Consider the following 22,718-nt stretch of genomic DNA (forward strand, 5'->3'; position numbering starts at 1 on the left):
TAAAGGAGGGTATGTTAACCAGTTGCTATAAAGTGAAAATAACTGAGGAAATTTTGTTTAAATGAGCTGTCTTGCCTGTCTAAAGGCTTGTTGGGTTTTTTTTCCAGTGCTGCTAGTTATCTGATCAAGATTATTACATATCTTACAATTTCTGTCCTGCTTATGCCCACAGACCATAGTATTACCACTAAATACTGTCCACAGACCAAGCAACACTACTGTATTAGCAGGTTCAGTTAATTCATATGCCTTTAATGTCACAACTAGTTTAGGTTTCAGCAGTGGTACATTCACTGGATGGTTTCTTTTTCTAATCCTTAACTTAGATTTATGTGCAGTGGTAGGCTTAAGGAAAATACAGGCATGGTGTGAGAATCCAGGGACACAAGATGAGAGTTCGAGTTTGGAAAAAATGCCACTGACATTTATTCAGCTACTTCCTCGTTGTAAAAGTCTTAAGTTTTAAAAAAATGGCCATTTGACTCAACATGTCATCTTTTTCCTCTTACACAGATATGCCACAAAACCCAGTCACAGGTCTTCTCTTGATTGTCTTTTCCCAAGTTGTGACCCCCGTTGCAGAATACGATAACTCTGGTTTGTGAACATCCAGTCCCTTAACACTGTGGGATTTCCCATGGTAGATGCTGAAGACACAGAAACCTGTATGTGTTTACCATAGGAAAAGACAAGCTGGCATTTAGCAAGTCAATCTAAGTGATCCTCTTTCACTTTTGGATTGCAGTCCCATAGATGGTGTCCAAATAAAAATTGTTTTTAACTGCAAATAAAAAATATTATTTCAAATAGTCCTACTTGATACTAAAACCAGTAAGAACTGCATAGAGTCATCTGGGAACGATAATAGTCATGTGTGAAAAAGGAAATACATTCTGTAGCTTGTTATCACTTAGAAAGTTGATCATACTGAAAAATTGAAGTGGAAATTTCAAGTGACTAGATGGAACAAAATGCGATCTATGTGAGAATTGGAGCAGTTGCTCTGATCTCTTCTCTCTTTTTCAGAGAAAAACAGCTTCTACCAGAGCTCTTGTTGCTTGCATCTTCAAGTGTATGATTTCTTCTGGAGACTTCAAATGGAGTGGAAAATAGTAGTGTGGTCTTTCAGAAAACTTGAAGTTTATATTGAAAGGTAGTTTTTCCTGTCATTCTCAGTACTCCACGATGAATGACTACTCAAATCTGCATCTGGAAAGCTTTCAGGAGACATAAGAGTGTTCTCCTGGCTTTTTGCAGTGTGCTCTGCTGGCTTCTCACAGTGTTTCCTGTGGTATTTCAAGTTTGGTCTCATGCAATTACAGCAAAACAGGAGAATTTTGTATCTTTGTTGTAGCATCCTCCTTGTGAGAGGAGGTCTGAAAACAGGGATGTGTTTTTCCACCAAGAAAACCTTTGGATTTTTATTACCTCTTTATTGCCTCTTTCACAGTACTTAGAAATAAAGTTACTGTGTTAGTCACTTGAGAGTTTTTTACCTTTAAGTTTTTTTATGATCTTGCTCTGTAGAGTGACTTTTTTTTTTTTTTTTTTTTGTAAGTGCAATATCGTCATTGCAGGAGACTGTAATTCTACCAGAACTTCCTACTTCTACATGCTGAATGATATTTGATATGCATTTTGTGTGCTGCTGTGGGAAAACTTGAAAGACTCATGTGAGATTTTTTTCCTTTTGTTTTTATTTTAAAAAGTCTTGTCTTTACATGCAGACTGCAGTCTAAAGTCATACCTCCATCTTAATCCAAATTAGCTTTTGAATGCAGAGGAGCTTTGAGTGTGATAGTTCACTGATCACTGAGCATAGTTTTTTACTTAAATTATCAGTAGTAGCAGAAATGTATCAAAAATGAGGTAATGAGGCAGAACATTCAAGCCATTTTGTGTTTGCAGGAATACATGAAATGTGGAAAATTAAAACTGCAGCTTTCGTGGACCTTTTCATTGAAATCTGCAAGTGTCACTTTTAAAGATGTGAGTCTGTTTTTAGCTGACTCTAGGAATTCTAATCTCTTCCTTTATACAGGTGAAAGATTTTTTAGCTCCAACCAGTAATGTTGAAACTTTTTTTGATCAGGGATGTGAGCTTTTGGAGCATTTAAAATGCTCGAAGTGTGTACGTATGTTTCCTTTCAGAAGCTTAGCAGGTCAAGCCTTTGGCCAGGAATCAGAACAGTTGGAACTTCGCAGACTACACAACTAATCTGAGAGGGCTGCCACTTGGCAAAAGTGACTTCCATATATAAAACATTATACAATTTATGTTGGGGTTTTTCGTTGGTGTTTTGTGGTAGTCTGAGAATTTCCTTCTTTCCCTGCGTTTCTTTGGCATTGCTCATTGTGTTTCCAGTGTGTTACTCTCCTAATGAGAGCAGTAGTTAAAATGTTCCCCGGCTCAAATATCCATATCACAGATTGAAATTCACATTGGAAAACTTTCCTGCTCAGCTAAATTTGGCACTTCTCAGACTGTACTGTTTTGGTTTATTCTTTTTCTTTTTCTTTTTCTTTTTGCTTAAACTAGCTTCTGGAACTAGAAGCAGAACGATTTAGGAAAGAAGGTATACACGATAGAGCTTACTTAGGAGAGGATACAGGGCAAAAAATGTAGGAAATGATAAGATTAAGAGGAAGAAAATTTACATGCTTTTTGTTAAATGTTGTGAAGAATCTAGCTTGCATGGTATTAGCAAAATTTGGGCGGGAGTGACAGAGTTCAGGAGACTTAAGCTCTCATAGTTATGTTATTGAATAATAAATACTTGGATTACTAGGATGCTGAAACTAAAAGAACACATACTACTAATTTTTAAATATAATTTGGAAGTTCATTGTTTAGCTTTGCAAGAAATGACATTTGGCAGTTTTTTCTGCCAGAACATATTAAATCCTTTTCATGTTGGTTAAATAGTTGTCATTTTAGGCTTAGTTTCAGTTTAGGCTTATTTGCTGAATGAAATGTGCCAGTTGCCCAAAGATGAAATTTCAGACCCTTCAAAAGTAAAAACACTATGACAAAACCAGAAAAGTAATAGGAAACTTCTAGTTCTGATTGCCATAAGTTTTTCTTAAGGTGTCGTGATATGTTTGTTTCCAAGGGTTTCTTATGCTTACCAGGTGGCTATTTAAAAATAGTAGTAAACTGCAGTGTACAATTGTATTGTAGTATTACCTTTTCCAGATGTTTTAGATGTTAAGCTGAAGATTATTTTTTTCACCTGGACATATTAAATGCTAGCTTTTAACTTGCTGTTTGATGAACCTATAAGACTTTCTTCCTATTAGTCATCTGGGAATACAGGTATCATGATGTGGTTAAAGATGCTATCCATATGCAATTTGACATGATGCTGGTCATGCTCCAGCTGTAGATTCTTTATTCCTGGTCTTTTAATTTTCTCAGATTAGCTAACAGCACCTTCTGTGGTTCAGCTAGCGTGTGGATATTCTGAATCTTTACTTAGGGTTTCTAATCACAATTGGATGTGTGTGCTTGTCTGTGAGATGATGCTGGGAAATCTCAGCTTGCCTACGTCATTTCATGAGAATTTCCAGTACCTCTAATTGATCCATGATGGTCTATTTTGACTTGCTTCTATCTGCAATGCAGAGGCGTTGTTTTTAGCTCTGTGTTTCCCTGGATATTTTATTTCTCATCAGGAAGCTGAGCTTCTTGTTGCATAGCCAAAATTTGTATTGTCAAAGTCTACAACGGATACACTTTTCTGTTAGCTGTAGTGTGGGCCTCTGGGTGATTGAAACCTTTCCGTCTTGGCGCTGGAATGATTGATTAAACTTTAATGATCCTTGGAGGGATTTAAGCAAAACTTTTACATTTCTATGCCTTGTATTACAGTGGTGTGAGCGGTAGACCTTGTACAAGAGACCTTTTCTTTACTGCTGTATCTTCTTTCTGTCGTCTTGCCTCAGAATCTTTGAGAAACAGCAGAAATGGGAAGGCTGCTCCTGTGAGGCGTGCAGTGGCCCCTTTTATAACCCTGGGGGATAATGCCTGCTCACAGCAGAAAACATTACTTCTTTTTTTTTTTTTTTTTTTTTGGCCATGTGCCGTGGGCGTCATTTGTGAAATTTTAATACTTACCGGTGTGAAAGTAAAATCTGGATCATGGAGTGAAAGCCATGAATTCCTCTGTACGTTAAGGTGCTATGCAAAATAACAGTGGGCGTTTTAGAACGAATTTGAAAGCCAACAAGGGATGCCTAAGTCCAGGACAATATTGGTTTATAAATTCAAAGTTGAGTTTGGATGTGGACTGTGCGATCCAGGGTAATTCCATTAGGCTGTGGATCCTGGTGAATGGAGTCTGACTGGCTGACTCGTGTAATTTATTAAAAAAAAAAAAAAAAGTCTTTGTCAAATGAAATATGTTACAACTACTAAAGAAACTTTGCTCAGAAAACAGATGAGGCTTGAGAGGCCATAGATGTAAGATTTTTTAAATTTAAAATATCTAAATACATAATTATTTAATTAGGGGCTAAATGAAAACGACAAAAAGAGATGGATTTCAAGCATGTTAACTGCTTGAAAGAGCTAAATATTTCTGTAAAGAATATGTCGCAGTGGTTTTTAGGCTGCCTGGCCCACTGCCTTCTCCTGAGCTTACAGGAAGGAAGGGAGGAGAAATGCTCATACTGCTCTCCTTCCAAGGGAGGAGTCAAGAAGAAATACTCAGCATTTAGGCCTCAGAGGGTGTGGTATTAGTGTTTGTAACCCAAACTTCATATCCCGAATTAGAAAGAATTAAAACTAGAAACAGATGACACTGCTTTAAGTATTCTTTAATAAAATACACTGCTGGCTCTTCTTAGAGGAATATATCAAGGCAAGTTATTCTGTGAAAATTATTGTAAACTGTTAGAGAACACAATGGTGAATGGTGGGGATGGCTCCAGAGCAAAACTTCATAGACTCAGCAGTCTTTGGAACAAGCACTTTGAAGACCAAAATGCTAACTTTTCTTAATGTTTCAAAAGCTGAACATTTTCATTATATTTATTCCCCTGAATGAAATGTGTTTTCTTTAACATTTATCTTTTCATTCTTGCATGTTAAACTAATTCAGAGCTATTAGGCTACTACATTTGAAAACTACTGAAGTAGTCTTTGTGAAAGTGTTCAAGACTGTTAATGAAGCTAATGAGATTTTATGTGATCTTCCTACTGATAACTTTTCCTTAATCAGACAACTCTAGGAAATGAGATTTTTTAAAATTCAGTATACATTAATCTTCCCTTTAATAAAAAAAAGTAGGGAGAAGGTATGCATATGAAAATGAACCACCTCCTCTTTAGCCTAGATTCACAGTGCTTGTGCAACAGATGTGGCCCCAGTGTATTGCAATGTACAGATTCAAAGATAATTGAATCCCTCTGTGGTAGCTATTAAAAATGGGTAAATGCTGTATTTCCAGATCAAAATGAAATGGAGAGATATGAAGAATTTTGGAAGAAGTGTGTGAGAAAGGGGGGTGGGAGGGAAGAAAAGAAGATGAAAATACTTTTTGTGTTGCTAGAAACATTACTCCTTCTTTGCTCAACTTTAACACAAATATTTTCAGAAAATCTTTGCCAATTTAGAATTGCAGCCTGAGAGATATCATACAAGCCCTGAGCTTGAGGACGACCTCCCCTGTTTTCTGCATTTTAAGGGGTATTATTTCAATCCTTAGAGTAGCAACTTTGTTTTCAGAGAAACATCTAGTTTGATCCTAGATTACAAGATATGCTTTAATATTGCTAGCATTTTTCCTCTGTTTTCTAGCTGATGTCTAAGTTTTTACTAACAATAATTCAAACAGGAGTGGATTTCAGTTTCCCCTTTTGTACAAATGGGTCTTCAGTGCAGTAAAAAGGAAGCTGGAAAAATAATTTTCGATATTAGTGATTATAATTTTTTTTTTTGAGTTAAAGGAACATAAATACCAGTCACTGTGTTCTCCATATAATTAAATTAATATATTTTGTCCTGGCAGTTTTCTTTTACAAGCACTGAAAAACAACTAATTATTCTTATTTGAGAAAGAAGTCTTTACCATCCTGATAGTTAAACCTATGGTCCTCTACTAGGAAAGCAAGCTGTAATCAGCCACTTAGCTGTTACTGAATTACACTTATCTCCACTTCGCCTGTTTAACTTCCCATAAGCATGCTAAGCACCTCTTTAGAATGCATTGACCTCTAATTATTTCTTGCTTTATGTATCCCTTAGCCCACATTGAAGAAATAAAAAATATTTCTATTGGTATACAGTGGAGAATAATACAACCTGGTGTTGTTTTATTTATTTTGTATACAGAATGCAATTTTAACACCTTTGGGTCCTCCAAAAATCAAAATGTCATGCATAATGATTGAATTTCATGCTTTATCATGTGAACTGACACTAATGAAACTGCTTTTAAGTAATGGGCCAAATACAGTATTGCAGTAGGGTGAAAAATTGCACCATTCAGGCTTTTGACTGTCTGATTACCAAGTTGCAAAAATTGTAGCCATGCCATAAGCTGCGATCTGAAGTCTTTCTGAAGTCACAAAACGCACTGGATTTGTGGGACTTTTGCAGTGGAACCTGTATGTTAATAAACCTACATTAATAACATTCATGTTTTTCTGAAGTCAAAGCATGACTGGTAGAAAAGCTGGCTTTATGCTTGAGTGAGAGCATTTCACTTTCTTTTCACTGGAGGAATTTTTAGCCTGGCAGCAATAGCATTATAATAACTGCCAGCTGCTCACTTGGCACAAGAATGCCTAGAACCAAGAGGAAGAGCCTGGTGCATGATATGTGTAATTTACTTTTCTGTAAAACTTGAAGGTTTAGGCCTCATAAATATTTTGATCTGGTCTTTCATGGCCTTTGTACACATCAGTCTGGGAATATGCATGTGGAGCATAGCTTGCAGACTTTAGTTTGTAGTACATTGAAGTGATTCCCACCAGGATAAGAAGAGAAATTATTCTGGGAGATTCATCTGTGAGTGGGTGGTCAAGAGAGAAGGAAAACCTTTAACATTAAGCAGATGGACCTCCCTCATTTTATACTGTATATTGAGGATGCAAAATAATAATCTCCCCAAATATTGGATAGTATTGATCTGATTTTCACATCAAAAGAATAAGGTTCAATACATTATTTGTGAGGTGAAAACTCGGGAATGGAAAGGAGACTCCTTTTGTATCCTCAACTCTATGCTTGCCCACCACTGTCAGGGCAATGATACAACAGAATTAAGGTCCAGTGTTGGACCTAACAATCCAGGAGCAATCATTCTACCTTTTGGCACCTGTAAACTCCCACAGCTGTAAGCCACAGAGCACTTCTTGACTCACAGTGCCACTTTACTCTTTGGTATTTAAAATTGACTTCAGAAACTACAGTGTACCAAAGCAGAAACCAGGGAAGACTATGGGCCTTTTTGACATTTGATGTCTCAAGGGTATAGAAATAATCTGGAAACAGGCCATATAGGGGTAGGAGGTAGGTAGGAAGACATGGTGGTGTCTGCTGGTCTGATTTTGGGAGAGAAATTTTGCTCTGATCTGGTAGTCAACTTGACCATAATTATATGAGGAAAAATCACTGAGAAACCCAAGAAAGTTAATTCCAGTAGGTGCTATCTTGCATCCCTGGGATGTAATCTTGCATCTTTACATTTCATTTCTTATAGTGGATAATGTCTAGTGAAATTAGAGGAAGCTGAGATTCAGGCTGTTTCACCTGCATCCATGAGGGAAGGGAAAAAATTTCCTTGTCCTGAAGACATCCTGGGGCATGCATGGGGAGTATAATATTTGGGGATTTGAAGCTCTAAACTCTAAAGGAGTATGTGATTTGAAGCAAGTTGTTTAATTTGCTTCACAGTGCTTTATTAAAAAAAAAAAAAAAAGTAGTTCTCTGTTAAAAAAATAGTAATGCCATCTTTCTTGGCAGTCTTTCTCTGTGTTAAATAGATTCTTTGTAGAAGGAGCTGTCTTATTCCAAGTCCCATGTGGTAGTCAACTAATAAGTCTCTGATCTCAGCTGCTAGTGTGATGTAAACAAATGCTGCTTTACTATAACAAAGTGCTGGTTTAGTGATGCTTTTTTTTTAATAGGAGATTTGTGCCAAGCCTGATCTATTTCGAATGAATGGGAAAGTAACATTTTGATTGAAAGCAACTGCAAAACCCAACCTGTTATGCAAATCCCAAGCTTTCAGTTGGGAGGTGCCATGTCTAGGGATTGTGGGTCACTCTAAATCCTGCTTGAGATGTGGACAAGTGAGGAAAGCAATGAAAAAGTGGAAGAAAGGTCGAAAGGTGACACAGTTTAGGAGTCTTCCATGCTGGCTGTAGGCAGTAGCTGGAAGGAAGATGTTATTCTCTCTTCTTTCTTTCCCTCCTTGTTTTCATTCCAGTACGGGGGTAAGAGTATATCTGTGTTTGTGCCTTCTTCCTGCCACATATGCACAACACCTGTGGTTAATGAGAATCTGAGAGGAGGTGGATCTTTCTCTTTCTTTTATACTTTTCATACTACTTATTCTCCCTCCTCTTCCTTCTGGAGGTACAGGGCAATGAAAGAAGGAATTTAGCAAGATTTATGCTTTTTCTTTCATGTACAGCTGTATGTGTCTTGGGATATTATGATTGGGTCCATTTCTCCTGCCCTTCCACTAAAGTTTCATCATATTTTGTGGTTCCCAGGCTTCTCTGACAGAAGGATGATAATATGCACGTGATCTGTTTCTGCTTCAGCTACTTACAGATTGTGTGTAGCAGTGGAGCTGACCAGCTGCTGCTTGTTTCGTGGAGTTACTGCCTCAGTTGCTTTGAGGAACACAAAAAGAAACCAGCTTCTCTACAGGTTGAGGGTTGGGGGATGACTTCTTTCTGCAGTGTCACCAGAACAGTGGGAGACTGCCTTTTTTCCGTGCAGGTTCTTTTCCTCACAAGCTTTCAGTGCCCTGTGCAAAATAAATGTAGTTTCAGAAAATGCCATCATCAAATTTATCCCGACTTTTGTCAGCAGAAGTAGCAAAACTGAGAGTGGAATTTTGACTCTTTGAAATAGTCAGTTCGGATGAGCTTCTACCTACAGGCAGAATAACATTAAGGAGTCTCCAAAGTATGTGCTTTTCTGGGACTATACATCCCATTTGATTTGACTGTTGACTAAGTGATCACTTGCTAAACTTCCTCATCCAAAACCCAAAGTGATACAAACAATAACGTATAAAGCTACATCCAAATAGTGGTTGAAATTCTTAAATTAAAAAAAAAAAAATTGAGTGAACTGGTTTTGTTTGTTTAATTATGTTTTATGTCTTCCACATCTGTGGGGATGCACTGTTCTAAAATGAGCCCTACTGGATGAAGTGAAGCTGGAAGTGTTGCACACTGATGCCTCCCAATGACCAATATAAAGCAGCACACTATGTATATTTGTAAAACTCTCACAATATTGTCATTAGATCATCTTTTAAAGTAACTATTAAACTTACCGTGTAGTAGCCAGTGAGTGTCTTTGTGTTAAATTCTCATGTAACGTTATGGAGTGATTGCATGTTATCAAGCGAGGAGGGACAGCTGCAGCATTTTACAAATCATATACATGGAGCCAATAACTCTTCTTTTTAATACAGTAGTAAGAATTCCATAGAAGGTGAAATAATACCTAGTGTACTCCTAATATTTAAATATAATATTAATTTAAAAATTCAGTGGAATTGTCAATGTGTGTAAAATTTATCTACTACCTTATGGTACCCAATAAAGTCTTTTCTTGTCTAAAAAGCCAATTGTATTATTTAAGGAATGCATTCTTATTTTAAGTCTTTTCATATTTAAAAAAAAATCCCAACATTCTCTGCAAGTTCCTACCTCTTTTTCTTGTATTTTTCCTCTCACAACCGTATTTAAATAAGACCACCATAAACTAACTCATTTGTGGACACAGATTAAAAAAAAATATTCTATTTTAAGGGACAAACTAAAAATCCAGGAAGTTGGCATTACTGTCCAGAGACAGCGTTCTTGGTTCAAGGTCAGACAATTGATCTTTAACCCACCTTGCATAGTTTAAAGTGTTTTTTAGCCCAGGGGTTGTCTACTGATATCAGTCCTTTTTCGTATGTTTGTGGTAGAATTTAATGAGATTACATCTCTTTTGATGAACAACTGCTGCCGTGTAAACTTGCCACCCGCCTACAGTGACTCTTATGAATATTTGATGATAATAAGTAGAAGGAACTTCACCGTGATGCTCACATGCACTTAAAAAACCAGCAGTACAAGAACAGCTTTTGTTCTGCTTTTTTGCTTGCAGTAAGTAGTGTGACATTTATATACGTGACATTTATTGGGTATATCTAACATATTCTGTTCTTAATACTAGGAGTTCCATTTAAATCATAATTCTGTAGTTTGAGGAGGGGAAGGATGCAGGATGGAAGATGCAGTTTTTAACATCTAGATTTTTTTGAGGCAGGGTTGACTCATCAGTCTCATGCTTCTAGTTATGAACTAGCAGTTGAGAAAAAGGAAAAAACATACAGTGGGACATATTCACCATTTTTCAGATGCAGCCATGTTTACAAAATCTAAAATTAGTATCTGTAGATCAATAATTTTGTAGACTTCTGTGCAATATCTTTGGGCTATCCAGTATTGCCTTATAGATCCTATAGGCTGTATGCTCTTGTGTCATATTGCAAATTAGGAGATGTCTCTCAACAGCAGGCATCACCTTCTATCATCTCTTCATATGGTTTCTTTTTTTGTAGACGGTGGAATAGAGGGTCCTCACCTTGTATGTTCTTTCAAGATGCTTTTGTGCAAAGCTGATATTGAAAACCATGTTCCTGATTCGGTTGTGTTGGATACTTGGTTTTGTTTGCACATGTGAAAACTTACTGCTTTTGTTATTCAACTTGCTTTACAGACCATGTTCAAAACTCAAACTAATGTTTTCAAAGTTGTCGTAGCTTGTTTAATTACGTATTTTTCCTTCTGAGACTTCAGGGCCTGCTACACAGCTGTATTTTTCCTTATTAAAGTGGTGAGGACAGCAGCAATAACTCTGATACTTATAGTTGGAGGGTTCTTGTACTTAAAATAATCTGGTACAGTAGTTACTGGAATTATTTTTTTCCCCGTAGCTCCTGCATATTGAGAGTGTAAAATCCCAAAGTTTATTAATGCTACTATAATATTTTTCTTGAAAAGCAGTGCTTTACAAAACTTATTTTTCTTTCAGGGAATCAGTTTCCTCCTATTGCTGCTCAAGATCTTCAGTTTGTTCTGAAGGCTGGATACCTAGAAAAACGCAGAAAAGGTAAGTCTAACTATCTTTGTGAGAACTAGTGCATATTTCATATGTGAAGTCTATGTGCCTGTATTTGATGTTATACACAGCAATAACTTTATACAGGAGTGATAAATAAAATTGAATAGAAGCTGAAACGTTGAAGCATTATTATGCAAAAGAAGCACAGCACATAATTGCTTCTGTAGTATTAAAAGAAAATCCTATTTCTTTATTGACTAAAAAAATCATGCTGGGAAGGTCTGCTGTCAGCCATAATTCAGAGACTTTCAGATATTTTTGAAGAAAACATTACGAACGTATGTAAAAGTACCATATGTTGACTTCATGTTTCAGTGAGCATCAAGATTTATTTTCCTTCAAGAGGGCAAATATTGATCTCAGCTTTAGTTCAGTCAATATTTACCTTGATTCAATAAATCTTATATTGTCACTTTAATACCCACTTAATGCTGCAATAACTCTAGGAAATATTTAGGAAGTTGTTCATTATTTCCTTATATTTAATGTTACACATGACTTCTCTCTTTATATGATTTCAAATTCCCATTTGTTTTCTTACCACCAATTTTTATTTCTAATTTCCTTCTCAGTGCCATAGATTTCTCTTCTTCATATCCAGATTTTGTTTCCTTTCTTTAGCACCTTCCCAGTCTCCTCCTCCCTCTTACCTCACCTTTGAAAGGAAGTAACATATTTGTGTTCAATAATGACATAAAGTGTTATAACACAAATTATATTAATTGCAGACCACAGTTTTCTCGGCTTTGAATGGCAGAAGCGTTGGTGTGCTATCAGTAAGACGGTCTTCTATTATTATGGAAGTGACAAAGGTAATTTATAAGAACTATGGTAAACTATAAAAATGTCCTTTTAATGCACAGAAGAATATGAAAGCCTTAGTGGAGTTGGAAACAGTGAATCTAAGGTCATTTTAAGAAAGCAAACGAAACTTTTAAAAGAACAGGTGGTTCTTAAACAGTGCTGTGAATTTTAAAAATGTGTAAATATTCTTCAGATCTATAAGTGATGTGCTTAGTTTGTAAAGCAGGGAAACTGAGGAAAGATGATTAAGGTACTTGCAAAGCTACTTTGTGTGCCACTAACAGCTAGCTATTAGGTTTGATAGTATGCTGGTACTCAATTAATTTACTGGATAGAAAATGTTCTTTCTGTCCAAATATGATTTTCATTTTAAAACACCCTTGAGGACTTATACCTTCCAGAGTTTTTTAAAGATGATTCTATCCAGGAAAATGTTAGTCTAAAAACTGCATAATGGAGTTCCATGTTTCTTTCTAAATGGCTTATGTTCTGAAAAAGCTGGAAATGAAGTAATATATTTAACTAAAAGCCAGTCATGGAGACTAAAGCTAGGTTCTGAAGGTGACTTTTAACTTTAAATGGCCAGTTTAGAAAGAATCTGGCATAAATGTTGGGGTATCACTTTGAATTTTTAAAATTGTCAGTCGGATAAAATATTGTTTAAATTGTATGCCAAGTGTATGTGGCATTTAAGGGTGAAACAAATGATACAGAAATATAGCTGAGTAAATATTAAAAGTGCAGTTACGTCTTTGTCTTCCCTGGCCTCCCAATGCTTATTCCTGGGAAAACTTTCCAACTTTCTATTAAGTTTTTTTCTTCTGCTTATGTTTGTGTGACTCTACTTGACATTAGTGCAGGTAGTTATTTTGCGTTGTTTTATTCAAAGACTAATTTAATTTGGTCCAGTTTGTTTAATTCTTCAATATGCTGACTCATTTAAAGTTGTCCTCTTTTTAAAAAACAAAAGAAATAAAGTAAGGGTCTAATTCTAAGTCCAGTTTTCATCTTGCTATGGTTTCCCATCATATTCTCTGCTTCTGGAGTATATCTGCTAAATGTTCCCTTTTCTTCTTTACTCTTTTCTTCGGATTTACAGATTTATCAAACTTCAAAAACATAAACAATCTTTCTTCAAAAATTTTGAGGAGGTGTGGCATAACACTGATTTGTCAGTAATGATTTATTTCTTTCTCTGGAAAATTATTTTGTGCTGTTTGTTTATATATAGTTATATATTGTCTAGTACTTAATTTTTTTTTTTTGTCAGAATATATTTCTAGTTCTTAAAGATTGTTCCGGGTTTTAAAATCTTTTTTATCTTTTAATCTGCTAGTTTTTGCAAAATAGCTTGGTTTTTTTCTTGTGTTTGTTCTAAGGATTATTTATGCTTTCTAGCATATGGTCTTTGGATTAAGGCACCTTTTCCATAGTCTTTCCTTCCATAAACATTTTATAGTCCTTCCCCTTTCTCTGCTTCCATGCAGTTACATCCTGAGTTGGGTACCCTGTTTGCATATTGTTTTTCTATATGATCTCTGACAGTTCCTGTGTACTCAGGCACCTGGGTGGTATGGCTAACCTTTCAGACCTCCAAGTGCATGTGAAGAAGGAAAATTAATTTGTTGCTTTATAAATGAATGAATTAATGGCTTCATTACTTCTTCACTAGGCCAATATTATATGCCCTTCTGTCTCAGCAAACTGGAGAGATCAGCTAAATGTTTAGCAAGACAGTAATTGATAACATCATGGCAATTTTTTCCCCTGTTAATGGGCACTAAAAATTTATTTTCTTTTTTATAACTTGAAAATGGTATCTGCCTGCCTGCCCAGTAATATGATGTTGAAGAGGGGGATAATTCAGAGGCTTTTAGAAAAGTCTGAGTTTATTTTTTTAAATTTTTTTTTAATTTATTTTTAACATGGACATGAAAACAATGGATTTATCTGAATAGTAAAATAGTTATGGCCAGGCCAATGGATGGACTACTTCTATTTGTGCAAAAGAGGGGTTTTGTTTTATTCTGTGGTGTTGGTTTTCTTTTTTCTTTCTTTTTTTTTTTTTTTTTTTTTTAAAGAACTTCGTGTGTGAACAATATTAAGGGAGAGGAAAGCCTGGTTAGAGTTGCATTTGCAGATCTGTCCTGGTGACTCACCTAACTAGGCTGCTGGAATTTCTGCCACATGCTGTTGAAGTATCATTTTGCTTTATCTATAGACCTCCTTCTCTTAGTCCTCCCTCTCTGAACAACCACATAGGAAAGATAAAAATCCTTGTTTAGTTTAGACTTTACTTTTGACAGAATCCATAATTGAAATCTGCAGGAATTGTGAATGTTCAGTAAGACTTTGTTGTAGCAGGGTGATGGCAATCAAAGGCATCTAATGAGTACTGAATCTTCTGCTATAAGAATGTTAAATTCAGACCTCTAGAGGCACACTTGTTATAAATAGGGCGTTATTTAAAAAATACCTATTGAGTATAAGCAAACTGAATATAAACAAACTGATGCCCTAAATAGTGTGTTTCAATCATTGCCTCCATTTCTTCGTTTTTTAAATTGAGTTTTGTCAGAGGACTAGATTAACGGAAAGGGGAAAAAAAAAAAAAGTCAACTGCATTTCAGATCTGCTATCTGAAAGAGAACTCCTATGCATGTGTTTGGAAAGGACTGTTCCAAAAGCTGGAAAAGGATTTACCATTTTGGTGATACTGACACTTATTATTTTTAGAAAGCAGACATCCTGCATATGGAAAAGTATGTGAAACTACATTTAGCATGAAGCCGTGTAAACCATAAGATCTTACAGGCTCCTAATTTCAAGATGAAGAGAGTTAAATTATAGATTCTAATAGTAGCTATAAATACTTTATCATTCTCTGAAATCTTTCTGTTTGCCTTTGTTCCTTATGCCTTTCTCTGTAACTTCTTTCCTTTCTACTATCCGAGTCCTCTCTGTTCTTCAGAATGCACTAATTCTTTTTACATGTGCTAATAATATGGACACATCGCCTTAGGCCTCAAATTTACAACCCAATCATTTCAAGACCCTGTTGAAGGTTTGCCCTTCTTTGTTTTAAAAGTTCCCATGGAGTCAGTTATGCAAGGTTACTTCAAAACCCTTTTTCTCTGCTTCCCCTGAGACTCTTTTTTCCCGATATAATATTGGCCCTGTTTCCGCTGTTAACTACATTTCACTATTTTTAGGATGAATGAAGTTTATATGTAAGAAAAATGTTTAAAGTGGCTCTCAAATTTCATTCAGATCTCTATTTTCTCTATTTCAAATATAACCCCACAGATTTATTTCTCTCAAATATCTATGTACTAGTTTTGACTTTGGTTTTTTTTTTTTTTCAGTATTTAGTGCCTGACTCTCCACTCTGTTATACTAGCTTTTTACAATTCTAAATTACTGATGCAAAATGATCTACACAGTCCCACATTTATTTTTCTGTTATGTGTCTGATATGGGGAGAAGGGGAGGAGATGAGAGCAAAGAACAGCTTATTCTGAAATGAGATTTAACTTAATTCTGCTTAACTTATGTTTGATGATGTTCGTGATCCTTTTTGTTTTTACAAGACTGATATTAGTATACTTTTACAATTCTGTTTTATGTTGTTCTGGGACAACTTAAGAGTATCCCGTTGTTGAATTGCAAAGCTCTATCTTGAGAAAATGAGAGGCAGCAAGTATGTTATTCTCCTTCAGAGAACTGTGTTCCATCTGTATGTCTCTCTGTAGTTCCTCTTCAGTATGCTGTTGTATTCCTGCTTAGGCAAAACTCCAGTTCTGATTTGGGGGCTCAAAATGAAAGTGAAATCTCTGTAACATAGATGTGCTTCCTGAAGCTGCTTTTAAGGCTCCCTCCATACAAACCCCCAACTATATCTAATTTTAAGTCTCCAAGTAAAATCTTTGTGTCTTCAAAGTTTTTAAACATCAGAAACTGTTTAACTCTCCCTAGAGCACAGTCTCCAGAAGATATTTCTGATATCAACAATATAACTCCGAATGTGAATGTTCACAGAACTCACTGGGGCACTAACTTCACATGGCAGCTTTAAACTGAAAGCCCACGTCTATTTAGCGGCAAGCCTTTGCCGATAATTGAAGTTGAGATGATCATTCAGTCTGATGATTACAAGACTGCCTTCAAGCCTGACTACTGTGCCTGGCCAAACAGCTACCATGGGTCATGGCTTGCTCCATGGTGATCAGGTGATGGAGTTGGTCGCCAGTCCCATCTGGAAAGGTGTATTCTGCAAGAGTAACTGGGATTTGTAGACCTCCATTGCTTGTCACTTATCGGAACATGCATCTGAATTCTAGCTGACCTGTGTCCTGTCATTCTGTATTTATGGAGCCATTTCTCAGGACATACCTGGTCTTATCTCTGGCTTGCTGCCACAGGGAGTGTGAATGCAAACTGAGAGTCTTTCTCTCAATTTTTAATAGGTTCTGGGTCAGGGCTGTGAAGTGTCTCATTGTCTTAAAATTTCCTCATGGTCAACATTTTAAACATATGTGTAATGCTACATTGGAGTTCAATCAGAGGTACTTTACCGCACAGACAATTAGAAGCAAAAGTAGCGATGCTATGACTAGTCCCTTGCTATAAAGGTCAGTGAAAGAATTTTAATAGCAAAGGATATATATATTTTTGGTGATGCATGCAGGTAATTTTCATTAGCACTGGAACAGTGTGTTCAGAGAGATAAGATAAAGACAGCATAAACAATAAACTAATCAAATGCAATATGGATACCAGGCACTGCGTTCCTCTTCCAGTGCAAACTACAGTATCTTTGTTTTAACTGTAATGCTCTTTGAAATAACGAGTACCAGTATAGAGATCATCTGAGATTAGCTCTGTAAAACTGTATTACCATAAAAGGGATCATCCATGTCACAGAGAAGCAGTCTCAGAAATAATCCAACTAAATACTTGCCTCATTTTTATCATGACACAATGTTTTTACCTTTTGAACCTGATGTTTGCTTATTCTGTCTGCGTGCTCCTATCTTCTTGGGTTTTGATAAACCTCCAGCATGGGAGAGTGAGAAATTAATGTGTTTCACTTCATCTTCTCCCTGAGGTCACAAGTAAGGGAACAATAAAATTTCTAGGCAGAAATGAATTTCATTAAAAGGGGACTTAGTTAACCTTTTGCAAGATATTATTTCTAATATCTGCCTTGGTGCGATTCCATGTATTTTGCATCTGTATACTGTTTGATATAGGGGTGGAGGCTTGAGCAAACATAAAATATTAGTAGTGTATCATTGGTACTTAATTAAGACTTAATAAAACTCACTGTGGGGGAGGGGACTAGAAGAGAAAATAGAATCCAGTGCCCTGGATTTTCTCATATTATTTTGTTATTTGGTATTTACTTGGCCTGGGTAAGAGTTCATGAAAAGGTGGAAGGACAAAGAATTTATGTCTAAGTGCATGTCCGATTACTAGCAAGAGTATTTGTATGGTGACTGCCCTGATGACCATTGATGTTCATGTTGCTGTGTTAGCCAATTTTTGCCCTCTCAGGAGTGGAAAAAAGATTTGCTTTCCTATTTAATTTCCAGAAAGATGACAAACTTATGCTGAAAATTGTAGTTTTTCCTGGTTTATCTAGTGTAGAAGTTTTCTCCTTTTGTTGGAAAACGTAAGCAATGGGTGCTCGATTTGCACCTAAGTTCTGTTCAGCAAAACTTAAAAGTAGTTTTGCTGTTGTGCCTGATGCTTACTGTTAATTAATGCTTTTTCTCTACTGTGGAAGAAACCCACACTTAATGGCATTTTCTTTCATTTGCAACTTCACTTTGTTTGCCTGAGCAAAATGTGACCAATGATGCCTATCTTCACTTGAATGCTGCCCTGTGATCTACAGAAATTGCAAAACTGGTTTAGTTTTACCTTTTTTTGTTTGTTTTTAATATCCACCAAAACATGCCAGAGCACATAAAATCAGATTGCAGGGTTTGGTCTGAAGAGCTCAGAAGGAGTGCACAGGTGCTGCTTGCCCAACACATAGTATACTTAAACTCAGGCCTGTTCTAAGCAATACTTTTATAAACCAGAACCTTTGAAAAGTAGAATTGTCTTTAAAACAACCACATGGCTCTACATAATAAACTGTGGTAGGGCTCAGTACTTTTATTAGCTAATTAAACATTTGCTGTGTTGAGAGAGAGGCTTTTGGAACACACACCTGAATTTATAACAAAATTCACTCTGTATTTCTGCCATGTGGAAAGGAGGCACATCTGGGAGTGGGTGGGAGAATGTGAAGAGAAGCTTTTCCAATTGTTTAAAATGAAGTTTGAAGTTTATTTTCTGAGTGAAGTGGTTAGTTTAGGAGGGAGCTCAGCAAGTTCTGAGCTAGACAGGTTTTCCCATTGGTTTACTGAACCTGAAAGACACTGATTTATAGGAAGCATGTCTTGCAAGTTCCAGTTCTTGGCTTTTGCTAGATATGAGTGTCATAACATGCACTTCTTACTAAACAAGACCACCATCTGTAAACAAGCCCCCTGTGGAATTCCTTAGGCATCCTACAGAAAAATGTACTTTTGTGTTCGTCTTCCTTTAACATAAAGCTTTATCTCCAGAAGCATCACCTAATCATTTTGCTAAAAACCTCCCTGTTCTTTGTAAAATTCATGAAATAGAAAACAAAATCTGAATAAACGATAACCTGCTGAGCCATTTACGTTCACTGTTGTAAATGAAGCTCTAACTTTATTTTTTATCTCCAACAGACAAACAACAGAAAGGTGAATTTGCCTTAGAGGGCTACACCATCAGAATGAATAATAGCCTTCGGAAGGATGCAAAGAAAGATTGCTGTTTTGAAATCTCTGCTCCTGATAAACGCATTTATCAGGTTGGACTTTTTTTATGTTGACTTGAAATTAAATTGATAAAGCTGTTACAATTCCAGTTACTGAATTAACATTTCAGTAAAACAACTTTCACTGACATCTTAATGAAAAAAAGGAAACCCTTGCTTCCTTATATCGTATATTCATATATTAGGAAAAAAATCTGATTTAAAGTATGTATGTATGTATATGTTCAAACATTATCTTTTTGGACAAGAGCAAGGAAATTTATCATCTTTATCTATTGGTCATTTCAGCGTTAGCATTTTATTATCTATTGTATAGTATGTCTGCATGATTTCTTGTATGAATTAAATAGCAAAAAAGTTGAAATATATATCAGAGTTAAATACATACTGTATTGGTCATGGCTTTGCAAGGAAAATCTACGTAAAGGCACATATCAGCTGTGCAATTCAGAGATCTATCAGCTAGACATCAATATGGAATGTAAGTTTAATAAGTTTTAAATATCTGAGATTGCAGTTGAAAGCCAGTTAATTAAGCTGTCAGGTAGTGTGTTGGAGCCTGACAAGAACATTTTTAAGAAAACTGTACCCAGCAGTCTAAAGAAATTCATGGGTGTCTTCTAATTGTCAAGGGCAAATTTTGTTCATCAGTTCTGGCTTTGACATTGATGAAGAGAAGCAGCTTTTTTCTGCACAGCTGCCAGCTGCTGATCAGAGTTTCAAATCCATCATCCTCTCCTTCAATTACGTAAATTTGTCAAAATTAGCTGTACATTATAAGAAGCATCCTTGCAAGAAAAGTACCAGAAGACATGAAAAGAATTACTAATGGTTTCTTGAGGAAGTGACGAGAATGCTACAGTCCCTCTTTTTTATTGCTAATGAAATTGTAGTTGTGTTTTTGTCATTACTGCCAGTGGTTATTAATAAGTGTTTAATAGTTTGCAGCTGCCACTCCCAAAGAAGCAGAGGAATGGGTACAGCAAGTCAAGTTTGTAATTCAAGGTAAGCCAGTCAGTAGAGCAGTAGACTTTATTGCCAGTACTGCTTAGCGATGGTAGTTCTGTCCATTAATGTAACTGTCACATTTGTATATCTGGTATTCCCACTTGTCCAAGTTTTGATTAGCAAGTCCTATTTCTCCATCATGTTGCAGCTTTTACATGACTTTTCTCCTTTTGCAAGATTTTTGCTTTTCTTGAGGAGTGTTATTTAGCTTGAAAGCTCTTCATTATGAACACTGTAAGAAAATAAGCAGAATATACTATAAGCACCAGCTCATAAAAGATGAATTTTATTTTCATTTTGCATAAATTTCTGCTTAGGCATTCTTTTCAAGTAAATGTTAACTTTTTAAACTGCTGTTACGTAGATATGGAATCTAATACCATTCCTGAGGAGGAGGAAGAGGAGTATGATGATGTTGGACAAGTGAGCAGTGAACCAATAGATGATAGCATTTATGAAGAAGTTAAAGGTATTGTTGAGATTTTATTTTGTGCCTTGTGATCATCATGTCTTCTCTGCTTCTAGTTTGATAACTCTGAGTGGCTAAAAGTGAGTAAAGTAGCTCTCTGAATAAGATATTTTCAGATTTCAGGTTTTGCCATGATGTTGAAAAAAGAATGTGTCTTCAACTAGGTCAGTGTGAGAGCAGTTCAGTTTTCTTTAGTGGGAGCATCAAAATAGTGCAGAATGTGTCTCAGGGGACTTTCGGCTCATTAACATTTTCTGGTATGCAATTTTTTTTAATTAAAAAATTGACTTGCCTTACAGCTTTTTCCACCAACGTGCCCATCATTTTTTTCTTTATTCATTTTGGCATTTGTATTAAGCAAAAGTTTGCTATCAGTCTGTATGTTTATCAGCTGCTGCCTTATACATGATATTATAATCCCGCAAGAAAGCAGGTTTGAAAGGACTCTGGCATGAAGTGTAAATAAAGGCAACAGGAGTATTGACATTGTTTTGTTTGGAATCTTCCAGCATGACTGTGATTATACAGAAACTTTTTACTGTGGACTTTCTGATGTGGTCAAATGATATGCCTCTAGATGTCCAAGTCTATCTGTCAGGTGGCAAAACAAAAGAAAAAGAGCTTAGCAAAAGCTCTTGAGTTGATTATAGACCTTCAAGGGTTAGGAGAAAGGTGGTCGCTTTTGATTATATTATAAAAAGATATGAAAGAATCAGTTTTTCTGTTACCATTAGTTAACAAATGATATTTTAAAGTGATGTGACAATCAGTAATTACTCTGTATGAAATAATGTTCTGCACCCCTTGCTGTTTGGGGCAGTGCAATTATCAGCAATAACTTGAGAGGAAAAATTAGTCATGTCATGTGATGCTGACTAACTTTATGTATCTGTTAGGTTGAATATTCTGACCGTTGGAGAAAAGAACATTTTATAGAGTGCCTTGGTTTTCATTTTAAGGTCATTTCAGTGGACTGAGGGAGCAGAGAACATGAGTGACTAGTGAAAATGATACTGTAAAATTGTAGCAGCACTCAGTTCTTTGAGAGCTGGGGTTTGTGGGTTCCGTTTCTTTGAATTGTACTTAGACTACTTCAGCACAGAATACATGTTCTGCTGAAATGGGGTGCAGTGTGTCGTGCATGCTGAAAAACTCATCTGCAGTGAATATAAAAATTACATTACAGGGCTTAATGTTATAGCTAGAAGATACAGCCAAACCTTATTGCAGTGCTTTTTGGACGCTCAGGCTCTTGTACGCTTGCCTATGCTTTTGTTAAAGAAGCTCTACATGTATCCTGGGATAAATTACTCTTTTCTGAGCTTCACTGATCTTACCTGTTTGTTTGATTCTCAAACAGTAAGTAGACCTGGAGCAGTAACACATACAATACTGGTAGAGCCAATAGTTAATATATGCTTTGAGTTCTGTCTTCAGAGGATTGCTACCTTGGTATGATTCTGCAAGAACTTAGAGTATTTTCACTTATATCCCATTTTTATGTTAGTTTTCTGGAACTGTTGTCTCCTAATGTGGCTAATAAATCTGAAATGTAACAGAACAGCTGTCACAAAGAAGGGGTAGCTTTTCTGTTATTCAAGAAATATAGTCTCAGTTTTTAGTTAAATGGCTTTCTTGCCCCATAATCTTGGAGTTGTGCTTCATTTTCATGTTATCAAGTCGGGATTATCTCTCTTTATCTCATGCTTTCTCCATCTCGTTTATTTGAATTGTAAACTTTTCAGGAAGGACCATCTTACTCTGTACAGTGGAGCTCTTAATTTTGGCTGTGATGTGTTGGCATAACTAAGTAAAAGTGAAGCATAAATTTGCAATAGATTTTACGTGATTAAAGCATCTTTTTCTCTTCCGTATATGTGCTTTAGTAGTCATTTGCTTAAACAGAATTAAAAACTTATGGTGCTGATGCCTTAGAGCAGTCCATCTCTTCTTTATCCATAGCACATTGAAGAGTATTAGATGAAGTGCTAGTTGACAGACCTCACAGGAGTAAGACTTATTTGGTTCTTGTCTAGCTGTTCATCTAAACTTGATGGTAAAAGAGCATACTCCACTTTGGTCTCACCTGCCTTAATTAGGCCTGATTGGTTGCATTTAATTACAGTTGGCTGTCCTTTCTATTTTCCCAGGTAAGTGACTACTCTTTCTTCCTTCCACGGTCAAAGGGTGGAGCATCGTAATCCCTGTT

The 22,718-nt window shown here is 36.1% G+C and overlaps 1 protein-coding gene across 1 annotated transcript in view; it reads left to right on the forward strand.

The window, feature by feature from the left end:
• Nucleotides 1–22,718, forward strand: part of SKAP2 (src kinase associated phosphoprotein 2) — a 115,972-nt gene that overhangs the window by 59,516 nt on the left and 33,738 nt on the right. Inside the window, exons 5-9 of the mRNA XM_074150467.1 lie at nt 11,277–11,354; nt 12,095–12,178; nt 18,941–19,065; nt 19,974–20,037; nt 20,405–20,509. Coding sequence (XP_074006568.1) covers nt 11,277–11,354; nt 12,095–12,178; nt 18,941–19,065; nt 19,974–20,037; nt 20,405–20,509 — 456 coding nt within the window. The remainder of the gene's footprint in view (nt 1–11,276; nt 11,355–12,094; nt 12,179–18,940; nt 19,066–19,973; nt 20,038–20,404; nt 20,510–22,718) is intronic.

Source organism: Numenius arquata, chromosome 7 (assembly GCF_964106895.1).
Source record: "Numenius arquata chromosome 7, bNumArq3.hap1.1, whole genome shotgun sequence".
NCBI lineage: Eukaryota > Metazoa > Chordata > Aves > Charadriiformes > Scolopacidae > Numenius > Numenius arquata.